The following is a 19,253-nucleotide window of genomic DNA, read 5'->3' on the forward strand; positions in this document are numbered from 1 at the left end:
CGCTGTGTCCGGTCACTGTCGTGGCTCCAGGAGCTGTTCTGTACTGTTTCTGGTTATTTAGTAGTTGTTCTGGAGGATGAACTAAAATATGCACATTGCTAAGCTGCCATCTTGGCCCCTCCTCTCCACTGAATCAGTGCTCTTATTTTTATTCTTATTCTTTCCATTTAGAAGTGGGAAACTGAGTCTTCTAAGTCCCGAGAGTGTCTAGTGGCAATAATAGCACTAGATACCAATACTTATGGCAGCTTCCTTTGTGCTAGGTATACTTTTGTAAATGCTTTATATATATTATCTCATGAAATTCTTATCACAACCCTATAATCATTATACATTAGAATATAATGTATGGTAGATGTTTTTATTCTTGTATTACAGGTGAGGCAATAAGCATTTGCCTAAGTTCACACAAGCAGTAAATGCAGAAACAGTTTCCTCCCAGGCAGTCTGTCTCCAGGGCCTGAAGTATTAACTGCATCTTGGTTTTTATCTTCCTCTCCACAGGCACCCAAATTGGCCAAAAACTTCTGTGTCTGCCATCTTGCTACTGGGGACATGCTGAGGGCCATGGTGGCTTCTGGCTCAGAGCTGGGGAAGAAGCTGAAGGCAACAATGGATGCTGGGAAGCTGGTAGGTTTGGTGGTTCCAGTGAATGTTGACATTCCTCAGAGACTCTAAATATGCACTGTCCAATGTTGTAGCTACCACCTACATATAGCTACCTAATTAAATTTAATTTAATTTAAATTCAGCTCTCAGTCCCATTGGCTACATTTGAAGTGTTCCCTAACCAGCATAGATACCATGCATTTCCATCATTGCAGAAAAATCCTGCAAGGACAGCCCTGAGCTAGAGGGGTTTTAACAACTGCCCATATATGGGCTTTTAGAGTAGCAAGTTATTTGCTACTGTGTTCTGAATTGTTTATGGTACTTATTTTATTCACAGTGTATATTGTTATATGCCTAATTTTTAAGGCCAAAAATGAAACTACCAAGCCTACGCCAGAAGCCAAGTTGTATTAACAGAGGACTCTAGAAGCCACATAAGTTTTTTTTTCAACCTCCTTTTGTGAATCTGTTTTAGAGACAGGAGAGTGAGCTGACAGTTGTGACAAAGTAATCTTTCCTAAATCTACAACAAAGCTATTAGAGCTAATAAATGAATTCTGCAAGGCGGCAGGATGCAAGATCAACATGCTGAAATTAGTATTATTTCTATACACTAGTAATGAGCAATCTGAGGAGGAAATCAGGAAAAAAATTCTAGTAGCAACCAAAAGAAACAAATATCTAGAAATGAATTTAACCAAAGTTGTAAAGGACCTATATTCAGCAAACTACAAAACATTGTTAAAAAAAATCAAAGAAGACCTACATAGATGGAAGGACCTTCCATGTTCATGGATTGGAAGACTAAATATCATTAAGATGTCAATTCTACCCAAATTGAATTATAGATTCAATGCAAGTCCAATCAAAACTCCCAACGACCTACTTTGCAGAAATGGAAAAGCCAATTATCAAATTTATTTGAAGTGGTGAGGGGCTCCTAATAGCCAAAAACATTTTGAAAAAAAAAGAAGGTGAAAGACTCACACTTCCTGGTTTAAAGCTATATTACAAAGCTTCAGTGGTCAAAGCAGTAAGGTACTGGCATAAAGCAAGACTTACTCATCAGTGGAATCAAACTGAGAGTTCAAAAATAGACCTGCATATTTATGGTCAGTAGATTTTTGACAAGGCTGCCAAGTCCATTCAATTGGGGCAGAATAGTCTCTTCAACAAATGGTTGGACAGAACTGAATACCCATATCCAAAAGAAAGAAAGAGGGCAACACCTAACTCATACCTTATATAAAAATGAACTCAAATGGATCAAAGATCTAAATTTAAGAAGCAGGACTATAGAACTCCTGGAAGGAAATGTAGGGAAGCATCTTCAAGATCTTGTGGTAAGCAGTGATTTCTTAAACTTTACACCCAAAGTACAGACAACAAAATTAAAAATACGTAAGTGAACCTTCTCAAAATTGAATACATCTGCTCTTCAAAGCAGCATACTCAATGGGGTAAAGTATTTGGAAACTATGTATCTGATAAGAAAATATTTGGAAACCACTATCCTACAACTCACCAACAAAAAGACAGACAACCCAATTTTTAAAATGGGCAAAAGACATGAATAGACACTTTTCCAAAGAAGAAATACAAATGGCTCCAAAGCATGAAAAGAGGCCCAACTTCACTGGCTATTAGGGAAGTACAAATCAAAACCACAATTAGATACCATCTCACACCTACTAGAATGGCCACTATCAAAAAATAAAAAAACCCACAAGTGCTAGAGAGAATATGGAGAAAGAGGCACACTTAATTACTGTTGGTGGGAATGTAGAATGGTGCTACCACTCTGGAAGGCAGTTTGGCAGTTACTCAGAAAGCTAAGTATAAAATTACCATATGATTCAGCAGTTCCATTACTAGGTATATACTTGAAGGAACTGAAGACTGGGACATAAACGACATTTGTACACCGATGTTTATAGCAGCATTATTCATGATTGCCAAAAGATGGAAATAGCCCAAATATCCATCAATGGACAAGTGGATAAACAAACTGTTGTATATACATACAATGGAATATTACGCAGCTGTTAAGACAAAATAAAGTCATGACACATATAACAACATGGATGAACCTTGAGGACATTATGTTGAGCGAAATTAGCCAGAAACAAAAGGACAAACACTGTATGGTGTCACTAATATAAATTAACTATAGTGAGCAAACTGTGAGAGTTAAAATTAACACATGTTATCAGAAGGTAGAAAAAGGGTAGAAATTAGGCATTTGATACTGAAGAAGTACAGAATGTTCAACAAGGTTGATTGTAAGATCCAGAAATTGATAGCACAATACTGTCTGATGGTAGCACAATGTTGTAAGCCTAATGAACAAAGCTGAGTGTGGGGCCACGGTGGCTCAGCAGGCAAGAATGCTTGCCTGCCATGCCAGAGGACCCGGGTTTGATTCCCAGTGCCTGCCCATGTGAAAAAAAAAAAACTTGAAAAAAAAAAGCTGAGTATGAATATGGTTGAAAGAGGAAGGCGAGGGGCATGTATGATACCAGAAGGAAAGATAGAGGATAAAAACTAGGACTGTATAACTTAGTGAAACCTAGAATAGACAATGATGGTGATTAAATGTAGAAGTACAAGAAAGTTTTTTGTTTTAGTTTGCTAATGTAGTATACCAGAAATGGGTTGGCTTTTATAAAGGAGATGTTAAGTTATGAGTTGAGAGTTCTAAGCCCATTAAAATGTCCAAACTAAGGGGTTTAGAGAAAGATGCCTTGACCCAAGAAAGGCAGTTAGCATCTGGTACACCTCTGTCAGCTGGGAAGGCACGTGGCTGGTGTCTGCTGGTCCTTTGGTTTCTGATTTCAAGCAACTTCCCTGGAGGCATTTTCTTTGTGTATCTCCAAAAGTCTTGTTGGCTCTGAAGGTTTTTCAAAAATGATTCCCTCTTAAAGGACTCCAGTAAGCAAATTAAGACTGACCTTGAATGGTCAGAGGTACGTTTCCATAGAAACCACTTAAAAGGTCCCACCCACAGTTGGTGGATCATATCTCCATGGAAACAACCTAATCAAAAGGTCCCACCCTAAACAGTAGGTCTGTCCCCACAGAATTGAATTAAGAAAAAGAACTTTTCTGGGATACATAACAGCTTCAGACAGCACATTTTTACGTGAAAGAAAACGAATGTTGAAACAAATGGTGTTGAAATAGGGATGGTATATGGGAAATATACAGTCAATGTAAACCAGGGTATATAGTTAACAGTAAATTGTAATATTTTTCCATTAATTGTAACAAAGGCAATATAACATCTAAATGTTAATAAAAGGGGCATATAAGGGAAGGGTATGCTATTCTTGTTGTTTCTACTTTTTATTTTATTTTTCCTCTTCTTTCTTTGCAGAAAAACAGATATGTTCTGATAGATTGTGGTGGTGAATGCATGACTGTGATTATACCGGGAGTCATTGATTGTTTACTTAGAATGGATTGTATAGTGAATGAATAAAACAGTAAAAAATAAGCAAAGATACAAGTGCTAGTGAAGATGTGGAGAATGAGATATACCTATTCACTGTTGGTAGGGAAATAGATTGGTATAGCCCCTCTGCAGGACAGTGTGGTGGTTCTGTAGGAGGCTAAGTATAGAGTTGCCATATTGTGCTGCTTTGAAACTGTTGTTCTTCTAATCTCATCTTGTGGGGTCAGACCTATGGTTGGGTGAGACCTTTAGATTAGGTTATTTCCATGGAGATGTGACCCATCCAATTTTAGATGGGTCTTAAATCCTTTCACTGGAGTCTTCTATGAAGAGAATAAAAGGCAGAAAACATAGTGAGAGCTTAGAGCTGATACAGAGAGCAGAAAGATGAAACCAAGTGAATGACACAGACGTTTGGAGATACAGAAGGAAAATGCTCCAGGAGATGTCAGAAGCTGAGAGGGCCGTTTTGGAAACCAATCCAGGAGAGAAGAGCCAGCAGACATCGCTTGTGCCTTCCCATATGACAGAGAATCCCTGGAAATGATTGGCCTTTGTTGAGTGAATGTTGTTGATGCCTTTATTTGGACATTTTCATGGACTTAGAACTGTAAATTTGTCATCTAAGAACCTTTGATCTGTAAATTTGTAACCTAAGAAATCCATTTCTGGTAAATTGCATTCTGGGAGCTTTAGCAAACTGAAGTACATATGATCCTGCAACCCCATTATTTGGTATATACTTGGAAGAACTGAAAGCAGGGAAATGAATGGACATTTGCACATTCATATTTATGTAAGCATTATTCATGATTTGCAATGGATAGGGATGGCCTAAGAGTACATCAGCTGATTAATGGAAGGGTGAACTGTGGTGTATACCTACAGTGGAATATTGAGCGGCTGCAAGAATGAAGTTGTGAGGCATGCAACTAGGTGAATGAACGTTGAGGATATTATGTTGAGTGATATTAATAAGCCAGAAACAAAAGGACAAGTATTGTAAGGTCTCACTAATACGGACTAATTATAATGAGCAAACTCTGAGATTTTAATTTGAGAGCAAAGATTATCAGGGAATAGAACATGGGCAGAGATCAGGTAATCAATGATTAAGGAGTACATAATGTTCAATAAGACTTATTGTAAAGGTTCCTAGATTGTAAAATCTTCAGCAGTCACGTCTATTCCTGGGTTTTAACTATCATTTCTAAATTCGGAGATACTGAGCTCTTTGTATATAACCTGGTAGTTCCCTGAAACTTTGGGTATCTGTGACACCTGTGACTCAGAGTTAGCGTTCTGCAGTTCTGAAAGTCAGCATTACCCCTCACAGCAACTGTTAAATCAGTTGAAAAAGAAATCATACTTCAATTAGAGATATATATGAAATAGACTTGGTTAGGATTAAGGTAAATCTAGAATACAAGGTAAAGAATGATATTGACTGTATTTTCAAACTTTAACTTCTGTCTGAGACCAAAGGAAGAAATGGTTATTTGGCACAAAATTTATATTTTCTGTAGCACAGTATCTAATTTAACCTGTCTGGTCAGTTTATTTAAACAACATAATTACATGGATCCTAGAGTAGAGAGTGAGATCTTATTATCTGTACAGGTTAATGTAATACCCCTATACATCCCAAAATATCTTAGACAGAAAATAAAAAAGTATTTTTGAAGTCCCTTTGAGGGACTGGAGAATTTCTGATATTCTCAAGCATTAGGGACTCCCAGTTTAATAAGCCAGGTGCTTGATCTTGGAGCTTGCCCTTATGAAAACTATTCCAGCAAAGGAGAAGCAAACCTACTAATAATTATGCCTGGGTCACCCCCCAGAGAACCTCTTTTGTTGCTCAAATGTGGCCTCTCTCTCTCTAAGGCAACTCTGCAGATAAACTTACTACCCTCCCATCTAAGTGGGACATGATCCTACAGGTATAAATCTCCCTGGTCTGGCATCATGGGATTGAGAAAGCCTTCTTAACCAGAGGGAGAAGAGAAATTGAACAAAGTTTCAGTGGCTGAGAGATTTCAAATAGAGTTGAGAGGTCTTTCTGGAGGTTGTTCTTATGTATTATGTAGCTATCCTTTTTAGTTTCTAGTATATTAGAATAGCTAGAAATACCTGAAATTATTGAATCCAGTAGCCTTGATTCTTGAAAATGATTGTGTAACTATATAGCTTTTATGGTGTGCCCATGTGTTTGTGAAAACCTTGTGACTAACAACTCCCTTTATCCCATGTATGGGCAGAAGAATAAGAAAAATAAATAAAGGGGGATAAGAAGTATGGGATGTTTTGGGTATTCCTTTTTTATTTATTTTTTCCCTTGAAATTATGAAAATGTTCTAAAATTGATTGTGGTGATGAATGCACACCTATATGATGATACTGAGCCACAGATTGTATGTTTTGGATGGATTATTTGGTGTGTGAATGTGTCTCAATAAAATTGTATTTAAAAAAAAATCCGAGATATCATTTCACACCTATTAGAATGGCTGCTACTAAACAAAAATCTACCAGTGTTGGAGAGGATGTGGAGAAATAGGAACACTTAGGCACTGCTGGTGGGAATGTAAAATGGTACATCCTCTGTGGAAGACAGTTTGGCAGTTCCTCAGGAAGCTAAGTTTAGAACTGCTATATGCTCCAGCAATCCTACTGCTAAGTATGTTCTCAGACGAACAGAAAGCAGGGATGCAAACAGATGTTTGAACACTGACATTCATAGTAGTATTATTCACAGTTGCCAAAAGATGAAAGCAATGCAAGCACCTATCAATCGATGAATGGATAAACAAAATTTGGTATATGCATATGGTGGAACGTTATTCAGCTGTATAGTGGAATATTATTCAGCTGTAAGAAGGAATAAAGTCCTCATGCATCTGACAACATAAATAAACCTTGAGGACATTATGTTGAGTGAAATAAGGACAGATATTGTACAATTTCACTAAAATGAACCAATTATATTATGTGAACTCAAAGATGTAAAATCTAGAATATAGGTTACCAGGATAGAATGAGGCTGGAGAATGGGAAGCTGATGCTTAATTTGTGCAGAATTTTTTATAAGATTGATTGTAAATGTTTGGAAATTGATAGAAGTGATGATACCATGTTATTAGTGCGAGTATAATTAACAGCACTGAATTGTGTGTGTGATTGTAGTTGAAAGGGAAAGTTTAGGGTCATGTGTGTCTCTAGAAGGAAAGTTCAAGGATAAAACATGGGACCATATAACACAGTGAACCCTCTTGTGGACAATGAACATGGTTAGTAGTACAAATATAAGAATGTTTTTCCATGAACTAGAACAAATGTATGCCACTATTACAAGATGTTAAGAATAGGGTGGTTTATGGGGGAAAATACACCTAATGCAAACTATGGACTATAATTAACAATATTTTAATATTCTTCCATCAGTTGTAACAGAGGAACCACACCCATGCTAAGTGTCACTAATAGGGGAGCATAAAGGGTATGAATTTTTCTTTTTGGAACAATGAAAATATTCTTAAATTGTGGTGATTAAAGCACAACTCGGTGTTTATACTGAGAACCATTGATTGTACACATTGAATGAATCATATGATGTATGAATAAAACTGCTTTTTGAAAAATGAGCATAAAAAAAGTAATATATTAACATTTTCTCTTAGTTTTAGTCCAGTTGGTCTAATTGGACAGATACAGTCTGTTATCTATAAATCTTCTTTGATTAATGCTAGAGCTTAGTTGTAACTGAGTTGTCCTAAAACTCAGCCTCTGGAATCAATTAATCATTTGGTGCTTTGTCCTCTGGTCTTTTTTTTGGGGGGGGGTTGCTGTATGTTGGGGTCACATTTATTCTTTTTCCATGTGTGTATCCATTATTGCAGCACCATTTCGTTGAATTTCTGTTTGTTGGTTGGTTTTTGCTGGTTTCTTTGTTTGTTTGGGAAGTGCATGAGCTGGGAATCCCCTGGTGTTTTGTATCTCAAAGTGTTGTTTGGGAAAGATGTTGGGCATTGCCTTCATCCTCAAGTTACCTCCTTTTGGGCTTTGCGATTCTATAGATATACCTGCCTACCCTCCCCTTTTTTCTAGCCCCCTCTTCATGTTAGTATCAAGTCAGAAAGCCAAATGTTTTGGACTTTGGGTCTTGGAGAAGATACTGAGAAAAAACTGAGATGTGGCAATGAGATTGTTTATCTTTAGCCTTTACTTAGTTCCAGAGCTTATCCTTTGACCTCTAGTTCACAGCTGGTCCCAGGAGATAAGAGCATTATCTCCTTACCAAGATGGGCAGCCTTTTTTCCTCTGAAGGCCCAGGAGAATAATACATTTTTGAAAGCTGGTAGGTGTCCTCATTAGGGTTTATATAGAGACTCAGAGTTGTATTGGGCTGGCTCTTTGGTTCCTTGGTTCTGATCCAGTCTTGCCAGTTCAGAACTCATGTCCAGGATGGTCCAGTTGCATGAGCAAGCACATCCCTCAGTCACGTTACAGTTAGCCTAAACAAAATTGTACAAAAAGTTGGTGCCTTTCTTTTTCTGGTCAACCCCATTCTTTCCTAGAACCCTCAGGTAATCTTTCAGCCGTGTAACCTCACCTTTCTTGTACCTTGAAGAGAGCTGATTGCTGATAAACCTTTATCTGATGGTTAGGATGCCAGTTCTGCTGGCTGCAGAGGCCTTTAAGACCCGGACACAGATGGAGCTCTCCTGGTGGGGAGACAGGCAGTGAATCCCTCTTCCCTCACCCAGACTACTGCCACACAGGGATAATTTTGAGGGAAGAGAATGTGTGTATGGCATCCACAGAAATAATCATGAAACTGGGTCTTCCAAATGGAGCCACTCCACATTTGCTCTAATTTTTACTTTGGAGTCAATAAGGCATGCTGTTTTAGTAATCAGGTTTTACAGCTACAAACCTTTGACCCTGGAATTGGGTGATGCCACCTGTTTAACAGATTTAAACCCAAGGGTGTTTTGTTCTTGACTTCCAGGTGAGTGATGAAATGGTGGTGGAACTCATAGAGAAGAATTTGGAGACTCCTCCATGCAAGAATGGTTTTCTTCTAGATGGCTTCCCTCGGACTGTGAGACAGGCAGAAATGGTAAGTGCCTTAGTTTTGTATCACCATTGCAAAGTAAACTCTGGCCCTTAACTCAGTTCCTTTAAGGGCGATTTGGCTAATGAAGCTCTGATAGCTTAGGTTAGCTGCACACTCTTCTTTTACAGCTTGATGACCTCATGGAGAAGAGGAAAGAGAAGCTTAATTCTGTGATTGAATTCAGCATCCCAGACTCTCTGCTTATCCGAAGAATCACTGGAAGGTATACATCCCCAGAATTTCTGCTAAGAATGTTTCTTCTTTTCATGCTTCCCCAGATCTTTTGCTCTTACCTTATCCCAGCAGTGAAGTTTAGTGCTATTTTAACATGGCTCACTCTTACTTAATGACATCCACTGAAGTGGTGATGTTGGATGGGAATATGGAAAGAACAGCCAAGGATTGAGATCAGACAGCATCTCAGTCCTGGCACTTTGTCACTCTGAACTTAGGCGAGTTTCTTACTCTCTCTAAGGCTGTTTCCTCATCTGTAGGGAAGGGTAAATAATAACTGCTTCAAGGAACTATTGTGCATGTTAGATAACATAAAGTGCTTAATTCAGAGCCTTGCTTATACTATGTGCTCAGAAAATGTTCGTCTCCTTATGTGTATATTTCCATTTTAATGCTTTTTTGCTCATAATTCATCCACCTTAGCCATAACTGCTATTGCATGTGTTCTGTTTTAAAGTGTTTCTCAGTAGTAGTCAGCATTGAACATGTAAATGCTTCTGCTTCTCACAAGTTTGTTCTGAAAGGCTACCACTGCTTTAGGTTAGTTTCCTCTACCGTATGTCTTAATCACTCTACCATTGCTTTGTGATGTCCAGAAATATGTTGAGAACTCTCAGTCACTTCTTTATTAAGGACTGTTGCTTTTTTTATTTCTTTGTCATTTTAATGGTCTCTGAGGAAGGTAGTCAGCCCACCATCTTGAAACAGACATCCATGACTATTGTTGTTGTTGTTGTTTGGGCAGGCACTGGGAAGCGAACCCGGGTCTCGGGCATGGCACGCAAGAACTCGGCCTGCTGAGCCACCGTGGCCCACCCCATGACCATTATTTTTTAATTGCTGCATGATATTTCAGAGCAGATGAACCATCATTTATTTACTTATACCCTTATTGTTGTATACTTGTGTTTCTCCCAATTGGTCACTGTTAAATTGATGCTATGACCATCATAATGCATATAAGTTTTTAGATTTAATTAGGAGGAAAATGTTTTCTTGTTTTAAATTTTATTTCTTTGATTTCTGAGGCTTACTCTTTTAGGTAGGTGGTGGAGAAGCTTAGCCTATAAGTATGCCTAAGAGTTACTTCTGAATGACCTCTTTTGTTGCTCAGATGTGCCCTCACTCTTTCTAAACCCAACTCTGTAAGTGAAATCATTGCCCTTCCCCCTACGTGGGACATGACATCCAGGGGTGAAAGTCTTCCTGGCGGTGTGGGAGATGACTCCTAGGGATGAGTCCAACCCTGGCACCGTGGGATCAGCAATGCCATCCTACCAAACGGGGGAAAAGAAGTGTAACTAATAAAGTATCAATGGCTGAGAGAGTTCAAATCGAGTCCAGAAGCTAATCTGGAGGTCACTCGTATGCACGTTTCAGTTAAACAGTGCTACCTATCATAACTTGCCAAACGCCAACCAAAACCATTCCAGCCAATCCTAAAGAACACCTAGGGCAATATATAAGATTCTACAAAGGTTCCATGCACTGGGGTGACTTTCCAGAAACCTACAACCTCCAGATGGGTCCATGGACCACATAAGTCCTGAAACCTAGAGGGCCCAGTCTCTGCAGAGCATTGGCTAGTTCCAACTCCCTACTCCATACTATTGACAACCCTTTCCAGCATGAAAAAGTTAGGATGGACATAGCCCAAATACCCCTAAAGAGAGGAATAGAAAGATCAAAGGTGATGGTAGAGTTGTACAGAGAAAGTAGGGTTTAACAAGTGAATATGATTGCTGAATCATTAAATTGATATTTCTTTAGTCTCCAATATCTTAGAGCAGCTAGAAGTAAAAACCTAAAATGGTGGAATTGTAACCCATATCAAACTCTGAAATCTGTTCTACAACTAATTGTTGTGCTACTCTTTGAAATTTATTGCTTTTTTGTATATATTTTATTTTTCACAAAAAATAAAATCTATTGTGATGGTAAAAAAAAGTATTTATTTCTTCTAGCCTCCTATATTCTGGAGCAGCTAGAAGGAAAAATATAAGAGGATGGTATGGTAGCCCATGACACACTCTGGGATCTGTCCTGTAACTACTTGTTGAAGAGTGCTTTGAAAACTATTGCTTTTTTCTTTCTTTGCTTTGTATATATATTATACAATTTCAGAAGTTAAAAAAAAAATTTATTACTTTGATTTCCTAATGAGATGAATGTTTTTGTGTGTGTGTGTGTGTGTGTGTCTGCTAGCTGTACATCTTTTGTGATTATTCTTTCATTTGGTACACTTTTATTGGATACCTCCAATGTGCCAAGAGTTTAAAGGAAAAGATGAATTTCACATGATCCATACCTCTGATAAGAGAGACAGCTTTATAAACAGACAGTAAAGGATAGAGGTGTTATCCTAAAAGGCTATATAAGATATATTAATTTTCTTTTCAAATGTCCAGGTTTCGTGATTCCAGCTATTCTGTAGGTTCCACGTCTTTTGCTTCTTTACATCCCCGTTGGGCACAGAATAGACAGACAAAGGTCATAAAAAGTGATAGAGTTGGCAGTAAAGGGTATCACCAGGGCTAGGGTCTCTGAGGTGCAAAACCTGGAGAGGGGGAAGTATTAGCAGAACTAGATGACACTGGGATCTGCCTTTGATTCGTTGGCCCACTTCCTGATTGCCTGGTTGTACACAACACAATGCTAGGCACTGGAACCAGGGACCAGGAGAGGATGCAGAGGAACTATATGATGATACACATGTCTGACCCCAAAGAGTCTACAGGCTCACTGTGAGACCTATGTGGTACTGGGCTCTTTGGTGCCACAGGAAGTCTAAGAAGAGAGCCTGGAGACAGTGGGGGAAAGCTGCCTAGGAGAGAGGTATAACATCAAACTTGACCTTTCGGTATGGGGAAGGGATTTCAGTGAAGCTTTCCCAGAAGGGAGAAAAGGCAGAAATGATTATAGAGTAGCAAGGGTCTGACTTATTGAAGTGGGTTGGGGAGCTGGATGTTAGAATGAGTACTCTAGGGAAGGTAGAATAGGAGCTTAGACTGGGGAAGTTCTGCCAAGGTGAAGAGGGTAGTCTTGACAAAAGAGTTAGAAGTTATAGGGGGTTCTCAAGCCATTGGATACTATGACAAATCAATATTCTAAAAACATTAGCTTGGTCCTAGTGTGCAAGCTAAATTGAAGGAGGGGAAAAACAGACAAGGACCCCATGTAGAAGCCTGATCCACCTGTGAAGTGATAAAGGCCTCTAACCAGGGTTGGAGAAGGGGGACTGGTGGGGGCAGGGGGGCAGGCGGTATTGAACAGAGAGATTATGAAGAGCAGATCTGCAAGATTGCTGTAGGGTGAAAGAAGACTGAACCAGGTCCCTTCATTTGAGAAGTGAGTGCTTGGTGTGAGGTCTGACCTCATTCCTCACAGAGAAGGAAGCAGGGCAAAGTAGTGAATGTATTTTTCCAAGTGTCAGAGCTGGCACCAGAAGCCTGCTTTCTGGCTGCATAGTCTCCTCTACTGACTTTGGAGGGAGAGGCAAGAACAAGTCAGTTTAAGATGGGTCTTGTTGCTGTGTTATACATACAATGCAGCTGTAAGGCAGAATAAAGTCATAAAGCATATAACAACACAGATAGACCTTGAGGACTTATACTGAGTGAGATTAGCCAGAAACAAAAGGACAAATACTGTATGGTCTCACTGATATGAACTGACATTAGTGAATGAACTTGGAGAATTTCAGTTGGGAACAGAGACCATCAGGAGATAGAAATAGTGAAGAGATTGGGTCATTGGAGCTGAAGGGAATCAGATTGTGCAAAAGGACTGATTATAAAAATTCCGAAATAGATAGCACAATACTACCTAATTGTAGCACCATAATATAAGTACACTGAATGAAACTGAGTGTGAGACTGATAGAGGGAGGAGGGCTGGGGGCACATATGAAACCAGAAGGAAAGATAGACTGACAAAGATTGAGATGGTATAATCTAGGAATGCTAGAGTGTCCAGTAATAGTGACTAAATGCACAAATTAAAAAATGTTTTTGTAAGAGGAAGAACAAAGGAATGTCAATATCTGAGCTGACTTCTAACAATTTTTTGAAGCATCATCATTTTATTTCTTGAATATGTTTGGTTGGCGTTTTTTGGTTATTTGTTTTAGTTTACTGAGGGTTGGCTCTCTGGTGACTATCATCCTAACATTTAGTATCATCCCTGTTTTGTGGAGGAGAAAACTGGTTCTAAAAGGTCAACACTTAAGGCAGCCCTGGCTATAGCATTCCACACCCAATCCCTCTGTGCCCTCATTGCTCTACTTCCAGGCCAAGCTCAGTGGCTTATGGAGCTGTTTCATTTGGAACTTTAGACCTGATCCCAGTGGAAAACTTGGAAATTGGGCTTTCTTTAATTTTGCTTCTAGGAATGAGCCTTGCATTCTTTTTAAATGGTATTTGTGAATGGGAAAAGCTCAATGTGTTTGGTGTAACTGGAGGGTTGAGTGACTCTGGGAATTAGTGAGAGATGTGAGGAGAAAGAGTCATATTCCTTGCAGCCTGGGTGTATGTGCCATTTGCTTTCTACAAGGTGAAGACACATCATGGCTCATGTCTCATGTTCCCATAGGGAAAGCTTTGGCTGAGCCTAGCAGCCTGTGCTCGTTGGGGTTCCTAGTAGATGCTATCAGTTCTGCACCAGAGGAACTTCCAGGGACTTAAGTTAAAGAAGGCCCAGTGTAATGATACATGACAGCAGTCGCAGGCCCACTTATTCCTCAGTTCAGCTTGTTTTACTCACGCCCCCCCCCCCCCCCCAGTGCCCTACTGCCACTTTAGGCCATAAATGGACTGCTTGGCCCTCCAAAAATGAGATTAAAATACAGTATCACATTTTTTAAAATGTGGCTTTAATAGACTAACACATAATTCCCAATTAATGTTCTGAAATATCCCCTCAGCCATAAGAGTAGCTGGACAGAGGCTGAGTGGTGGTAGTTCCCCCAAGAAGGAGTAAGCAACCTGTTCTGTTTACTCCCAAGCGCTGTACAAATATTTCTTTGTGTGTTGCAGTGTAAAAAGTGTTGAGAAGCTCTGGTCTAATAGGCCTTCATGAGGAGAGCAGCCATCAGTTAAAAAAGCAAATATTTGTTTGGTGCAAAATTAGGAAACAACATGAACTCGAGCAAACCTGGCTACTGTGCAGTGTTTTGCCTGCCTCCTCCCCTTCTTAGAATCTGGTCTGCAACCGTCAGTTAAAAAAGCAAATATGTGGTTGGTGCAAAATTAGGAAACAACATGTACTCAAGCAAGCCTGGTTACTGTGCAGTGTTTTGCCTGCCTCCTTCCCTTCTTGGAAATCTGGTCTCCTGAGGTATGGCCACTTCCAATCAGGAACACAAGACATGTTGCCTTGAGAGAGCTTAGCACAGATGCAGCTACTAGCTTGCATAGTCAGTGCCGAATAAATGCTTGTTCTTAGGCTCTTTATTCCATGCCTTGTTTAATATATCATTTTTCCTTTTACCTTAAATATAGCCTTGTACTGGTTGGTCTGTCCTTTAACCATGTGATCTCAAAGGTTGGTTGAATTGTTTGGTGGTGTTTGTATCCATGGAGCATATTTTCCCTGTAGCACCTTTCTCATTTTGTAACCACACTTAGGTTAGAAAATAGGATTAATTTCTCTGACCTTTGTCTCTCATAGCACTTTGTACAAATCTATATTAAAGGATTATCACGTTTATTGTAGTTATTTATTTTCATGTTTTCTCCCCCACTAAATTAAGTGCTGCTTGTGAGCAAGGATCTTGACTTGATGCTTTGTAGCCCCTGCACTCAGTTTAAGTCCTGAATCAAATGAGACAGTGTTTGTTGAATGAAAGAATGAATAGAATGGATGGCTGTGTGACGCCAGCACTAGAGTGCCTTCTCTCTAGTCCTGAATTAAGTATGCCAGTGGTTGGTATCTTGAGGCAGACACTCATTGTAATATTCAGTCCAAATAGGAAACATGCTTATATTCTGATATAAGCTCTCTTGGGAGCCTAGTTATTTTCCCAAGCAAAAGATAACTATAGCTGGGTTCTCTGTTAGGTGAAAGTCCATATATCCAACTTCTCTGCCTTTGTCACTCAGATCAGCGGGAGTAATACTTTATAAAACCTGGCTCTTATTCATTTTTTGTCTTTCAGGTTGATTCACCCTTCAAGTGGCCGTTCCTACCATGAGGAGTTCAACCCCTCAAAAGAACCCATGAAAGATGACGTACGTGTACTCAGGACAGGAAGTTTTCTTTTCTTCAACACTTTTCCTTTTCTTCTTTGTTCTTTTCATCTTCCCTTTATTGCCACCAATATTACTAACCTCACCCCATCAAGTGAATCACATGGGCTGTGGCCATCTATACAGTATCTCCCCAGGTGGTTTATTGCTTGACTCTGAAGTAGTGACCTTCCCATTATGTGTCTTCTCTCCAGAACACCCTCTTCCTGGCATCATGTAACCTAAGTGGACAGAAAAATCAGGAGAAGGCTACTTGGAAGCCCAGAATTATAACCCAGAGGGTATATTCCTAACCAGTATATTCAGAAGAATATCTTCTAGTGACTGCTCTGCTCTGCCCTTCAGATTCAGAATCTCTACTGACTCTCCTATCTAAATTACCAGTATGAAGTTCTTATGACAGTCTTCTATTGCTTGCACGTTTAAAAGGGAGGATCTCACACATGTTCACTGTAACATTTGCCATAAATATTCCTTATGATCTGTTTAGAGCATGCAGTAGCCAATAGAAGTAAGAATTTCTTGGATTTACCCTTGTCATATGAGACCAGTTCATCAGGTCATTTTTAAAAAATATTTTATTGAGAAATCTTCACACACATGCAGTCCATACATGGTATACAATCAGTGGCTCACAATATCATCACATAGTTGTATATTCATCACCATGATCATTTTTTAAATATTTGCATCACTCCAGAAAAATAAATAAAAAGAAAAAACCTCATACATCCCATTTCCCTTACCCCTCCCTCTCATTGACCACTAGTATTTCAATCTACGCAATCTTTTAACCTTTATCCCCACCTATTATTTATTTATTATCCTTTTTTTTTTTTGCATGGGTAGGCATTGAGAATCAAACTCAGGTCTCTGGCATGGCAGGCGAGAACTCTGCCTGCTGAGCCACTGTGGTCTGCCCTATTTTCCTTGTTTTTTTTATTCATCTGTCCGTACCCTGGATAAAAGGAGCATCATACACATGATTTTCACAATCACATGGTCACATCGTAAAAGCTCTATCATTATACCATCGTCTTCAAGAATCAAGGCCACTGGAACACGGCTCAGCTGTTTCAGGTACTTCCTTCCACCCACTCCAATACACCATAAACTAAAAAGGGATGTCTATATACCATAAGAATAACCACCAGAATATCCTCTTGACTCTGTTTGAAATCTCTCAGCCACTGAGGCTTTATTTTGTCTCATTTCTCTCTTCCTCTTTTTGGTCAGGAAGGTTTTCTCAATCCCATGATTCCAGGACCTGGTTCATCCTGTGAGTTCTGACCCATGTAGTCAAGGAGATTTACACGCCTGGTAGTCATGGCCCAAGTACGGGAGATTGCAGTTAGTTCATCTGCCAAGTTGGCTTAGACAGAGAGGTCATATCTGAGCCACAAAAGAGGTTCTCTAGGGTGACTCTTTGGCATAATCATCAGCAGGCTTAGCTTCTCTGCAGGAATAAGTTTCTTAGGGGCGAATCCCAAGATCAAGGATTTGGCCTATTGATTTGGTTGTCCCCATTGCTTGTAAGAATATCAGGAATTGCCCAGATGGGGATGTTGAATATTCCCTCCCTTCTCCCCAGTCCCCAAATACTTCTTTATTCACTGCAAATACTTCTTTATTCACTGCTTAGATTACTCTGGAATATATCAGGACATAACACTAATCTGTACAAACCAACAAGATTGCAGGTCATGTTCAAGATTCCATATACTTATGTTGTTCAACTAAACTGACCATACGAGTTAAATTATATGATGCCTACCCAAAATATAAATTTTGCACCAAATAAACATCTCTCCCTTTAGTCTCACACAGAAGTTGAAGTTTTAAAATATGGACCATGTCATTCTTTACCTTGTATTCTGATCTACCTTATTCCTATCCAGATCAGCTTCATTCATATCTCTACTCGAAGTCTGATCACTTTTTCAACTTTTTCAACAGTTCCTGTCTGGGGTCCTGTTGACTTTCGTAGCTTCAGAGCTCTAACTGAGTCTCAGGTGTTATATAAATACCCACGCTTTCTGGGAATACACAATAGCTTAGGTATCTCAGAATTTAGAAATAACGGTTACAACTCTCATCGGGTCATTTTGGCTCTATAAATAAAGGTTCCATCATCTCAGCTTATTAACATTTCAACAAAATTGGTCATTTTACCATTCAGAGTTCTTTCTCACTTCACTTGCCACATTTAAAAGTTGGAGGATAACAATAGTAAATATTGTCAGTTTTAGGCAGTTATGAGTATGATCACTAATGCATCTCTGATTTCCTATATTGTCCTAGTCTTCATGCCTCTTTCTTGCTTCTCACCTTAGAAGTGTTCATCTTGGAAGCTGAACTGCCAGAGCACAAACTGCGAGAGAAAGCCATCACCTATCTCCCTCTCATGAGCCCCTTTCTTCACAGTTGCGTTTCTGACAGGCTTTCTGACTTCTCTGAATCAGCTGGTCCACTTCTGGGAGTAGCAGAGTTCCTTCTTGGAGAGAGTCTAGAGTGTTGATCTTTCCCTCTGGTGGATTTTTGGATCAGACAACATCCCAGGCAGAAAGGTCTGGTCTCAAATCTGAGTTTGGCATCAAATAAGACCTTGCTAACAGACCTGGCCTTTCATTGCCCACTTCCTCTTCTCAGATTACTGGGGAACCTTTGATCCGTCGGTCAGATGATAACGAGAAGGCCTTGAAAATCCGCCTGGAAGCGTACCACACTCAGACCATCCCACTGGTGCAGTACTACAGAAAACGAGGGATTCACTCTGCCATCGACGCCACTCAGACCCCTGATATTGTGTTTGCAAGCATTCTAGCAGCCTTCTCCAAAGCCACATGTAAAGACTTGGTTATGTTTATCTAATGTTGGGTCCATAGAAATTTCTTTCTTTCTGTTCCTGTTGAGGAAGTGGGTGGGAGTGGAAGGCAGGCAGAGGAAAGCTTATTCAGGCTAGCGAGAATATCATTTGATGTAATGATTAAAGAAGCATTTGCTTGATGTGACTTTGGTGTGTGTGCAGCTATCATCTCATCTGTTTGTGTGTGTGTGTGTCAGCGTAATGTGTGCATCCTCCAACTTTCAAAGTTACAGGCTAGGTTGCTTAGTGGTAATTTACTTCTTGAGCCATACTCTTAATCTTACTGTTTGACCAAAATAAGTAACCCAGGTATCTGCCTGGTCCCCCACTTCCAAAGCTTCATAGTATTTTCCAGCAGCTGATTAGGAAAGATCAATGGTCATGTAAAGTCAGGCCGATTCAGAGTTCCTGATGGCAGATTGTTAACAGGGATCCCATTTGTTCTCTGGCCCACAGTGAAAAGCCACAGGAGTTAATATGCTGATAGGGATCTTCCCCCACCCCCCCACCCCCAAATGAAAGCAGGGAAAAAGACATTTGCATCACAGATTCCAGAAATCACTGGGAGAGGATATCACTATAGACAAAGCCAGGTCAAGTTAGAATATTTTTTGTGATTTGTTTTATGTTCTGTAAATAAGGGTTATTCAGGACCACTATTTGAAAACTAAATTGTTGCCAAAGGGTTAAACCAGCTGAAATGCTCTTTTAGAGTAACATTGTCTT

The 19,253-nt window shown here is 39.6% G+C and overlaps 1 protein-coding gene across 3 annotated transcripts in view; it reads left to right on the forward strand.

Annotated features, from left to right (window-relative positions):
* Positions 1 to 19,253, forward strand: part of AK2 (adenylate kinase 2) — a 43,060-nt gene that overhangs the window by 21,670 nt on the left and 2,137 nt on the right. The window contains exons 2-6 of one of the 3 annotated variants that reach the window (XM_077150420.1): positions 505 to 630; positions 9,075 to 9,185; positions 9,311 to 9,405; positions 15,571 to 15,643; positions 17,995 to 18,109. In XM_077150420.1, the coding sequence (XP_077006535.1) occupies positions 505 to 630; positions 9,075 to 9,185; positions 9,311 to 9,405; positions 15,571 to 15,643; positions 17,995 to 18,069 (480 nt within the window). In that variant the 3' untranslated portion in view covers positions 18,070 to 18,109. Of the gene's footprint in view, positions 1 to 504; positions 631 to 9,074; positions 9,186 to 9,310; positions 9,406 to 15,570; positions 15,644 to 17,994; positions 18,110 to 18,310; positions 19,041 to 19,253 lie in introns of those variants that run through there. The other 2 variants (XM_077150418.1, XM_077150419.1) reach the window with 2 other exon arrangements.

This window comes from Tamandua tetradactyla, chromosome 2 (genome assembly GCF_023851605.1).
Source record: "Tamandua tetradactyla isolate mTamTet1 chromosome 2, mTamTet1.pri, whole genome shotgun sequence".
In the NCBI taxonomy this organism is placed as follows: Eukaryota; Metazoa; Chordata; class Mammalia; order Pilosa; family Myrmecophagidae; genus Tamandua; species Tamandua tetradactyla.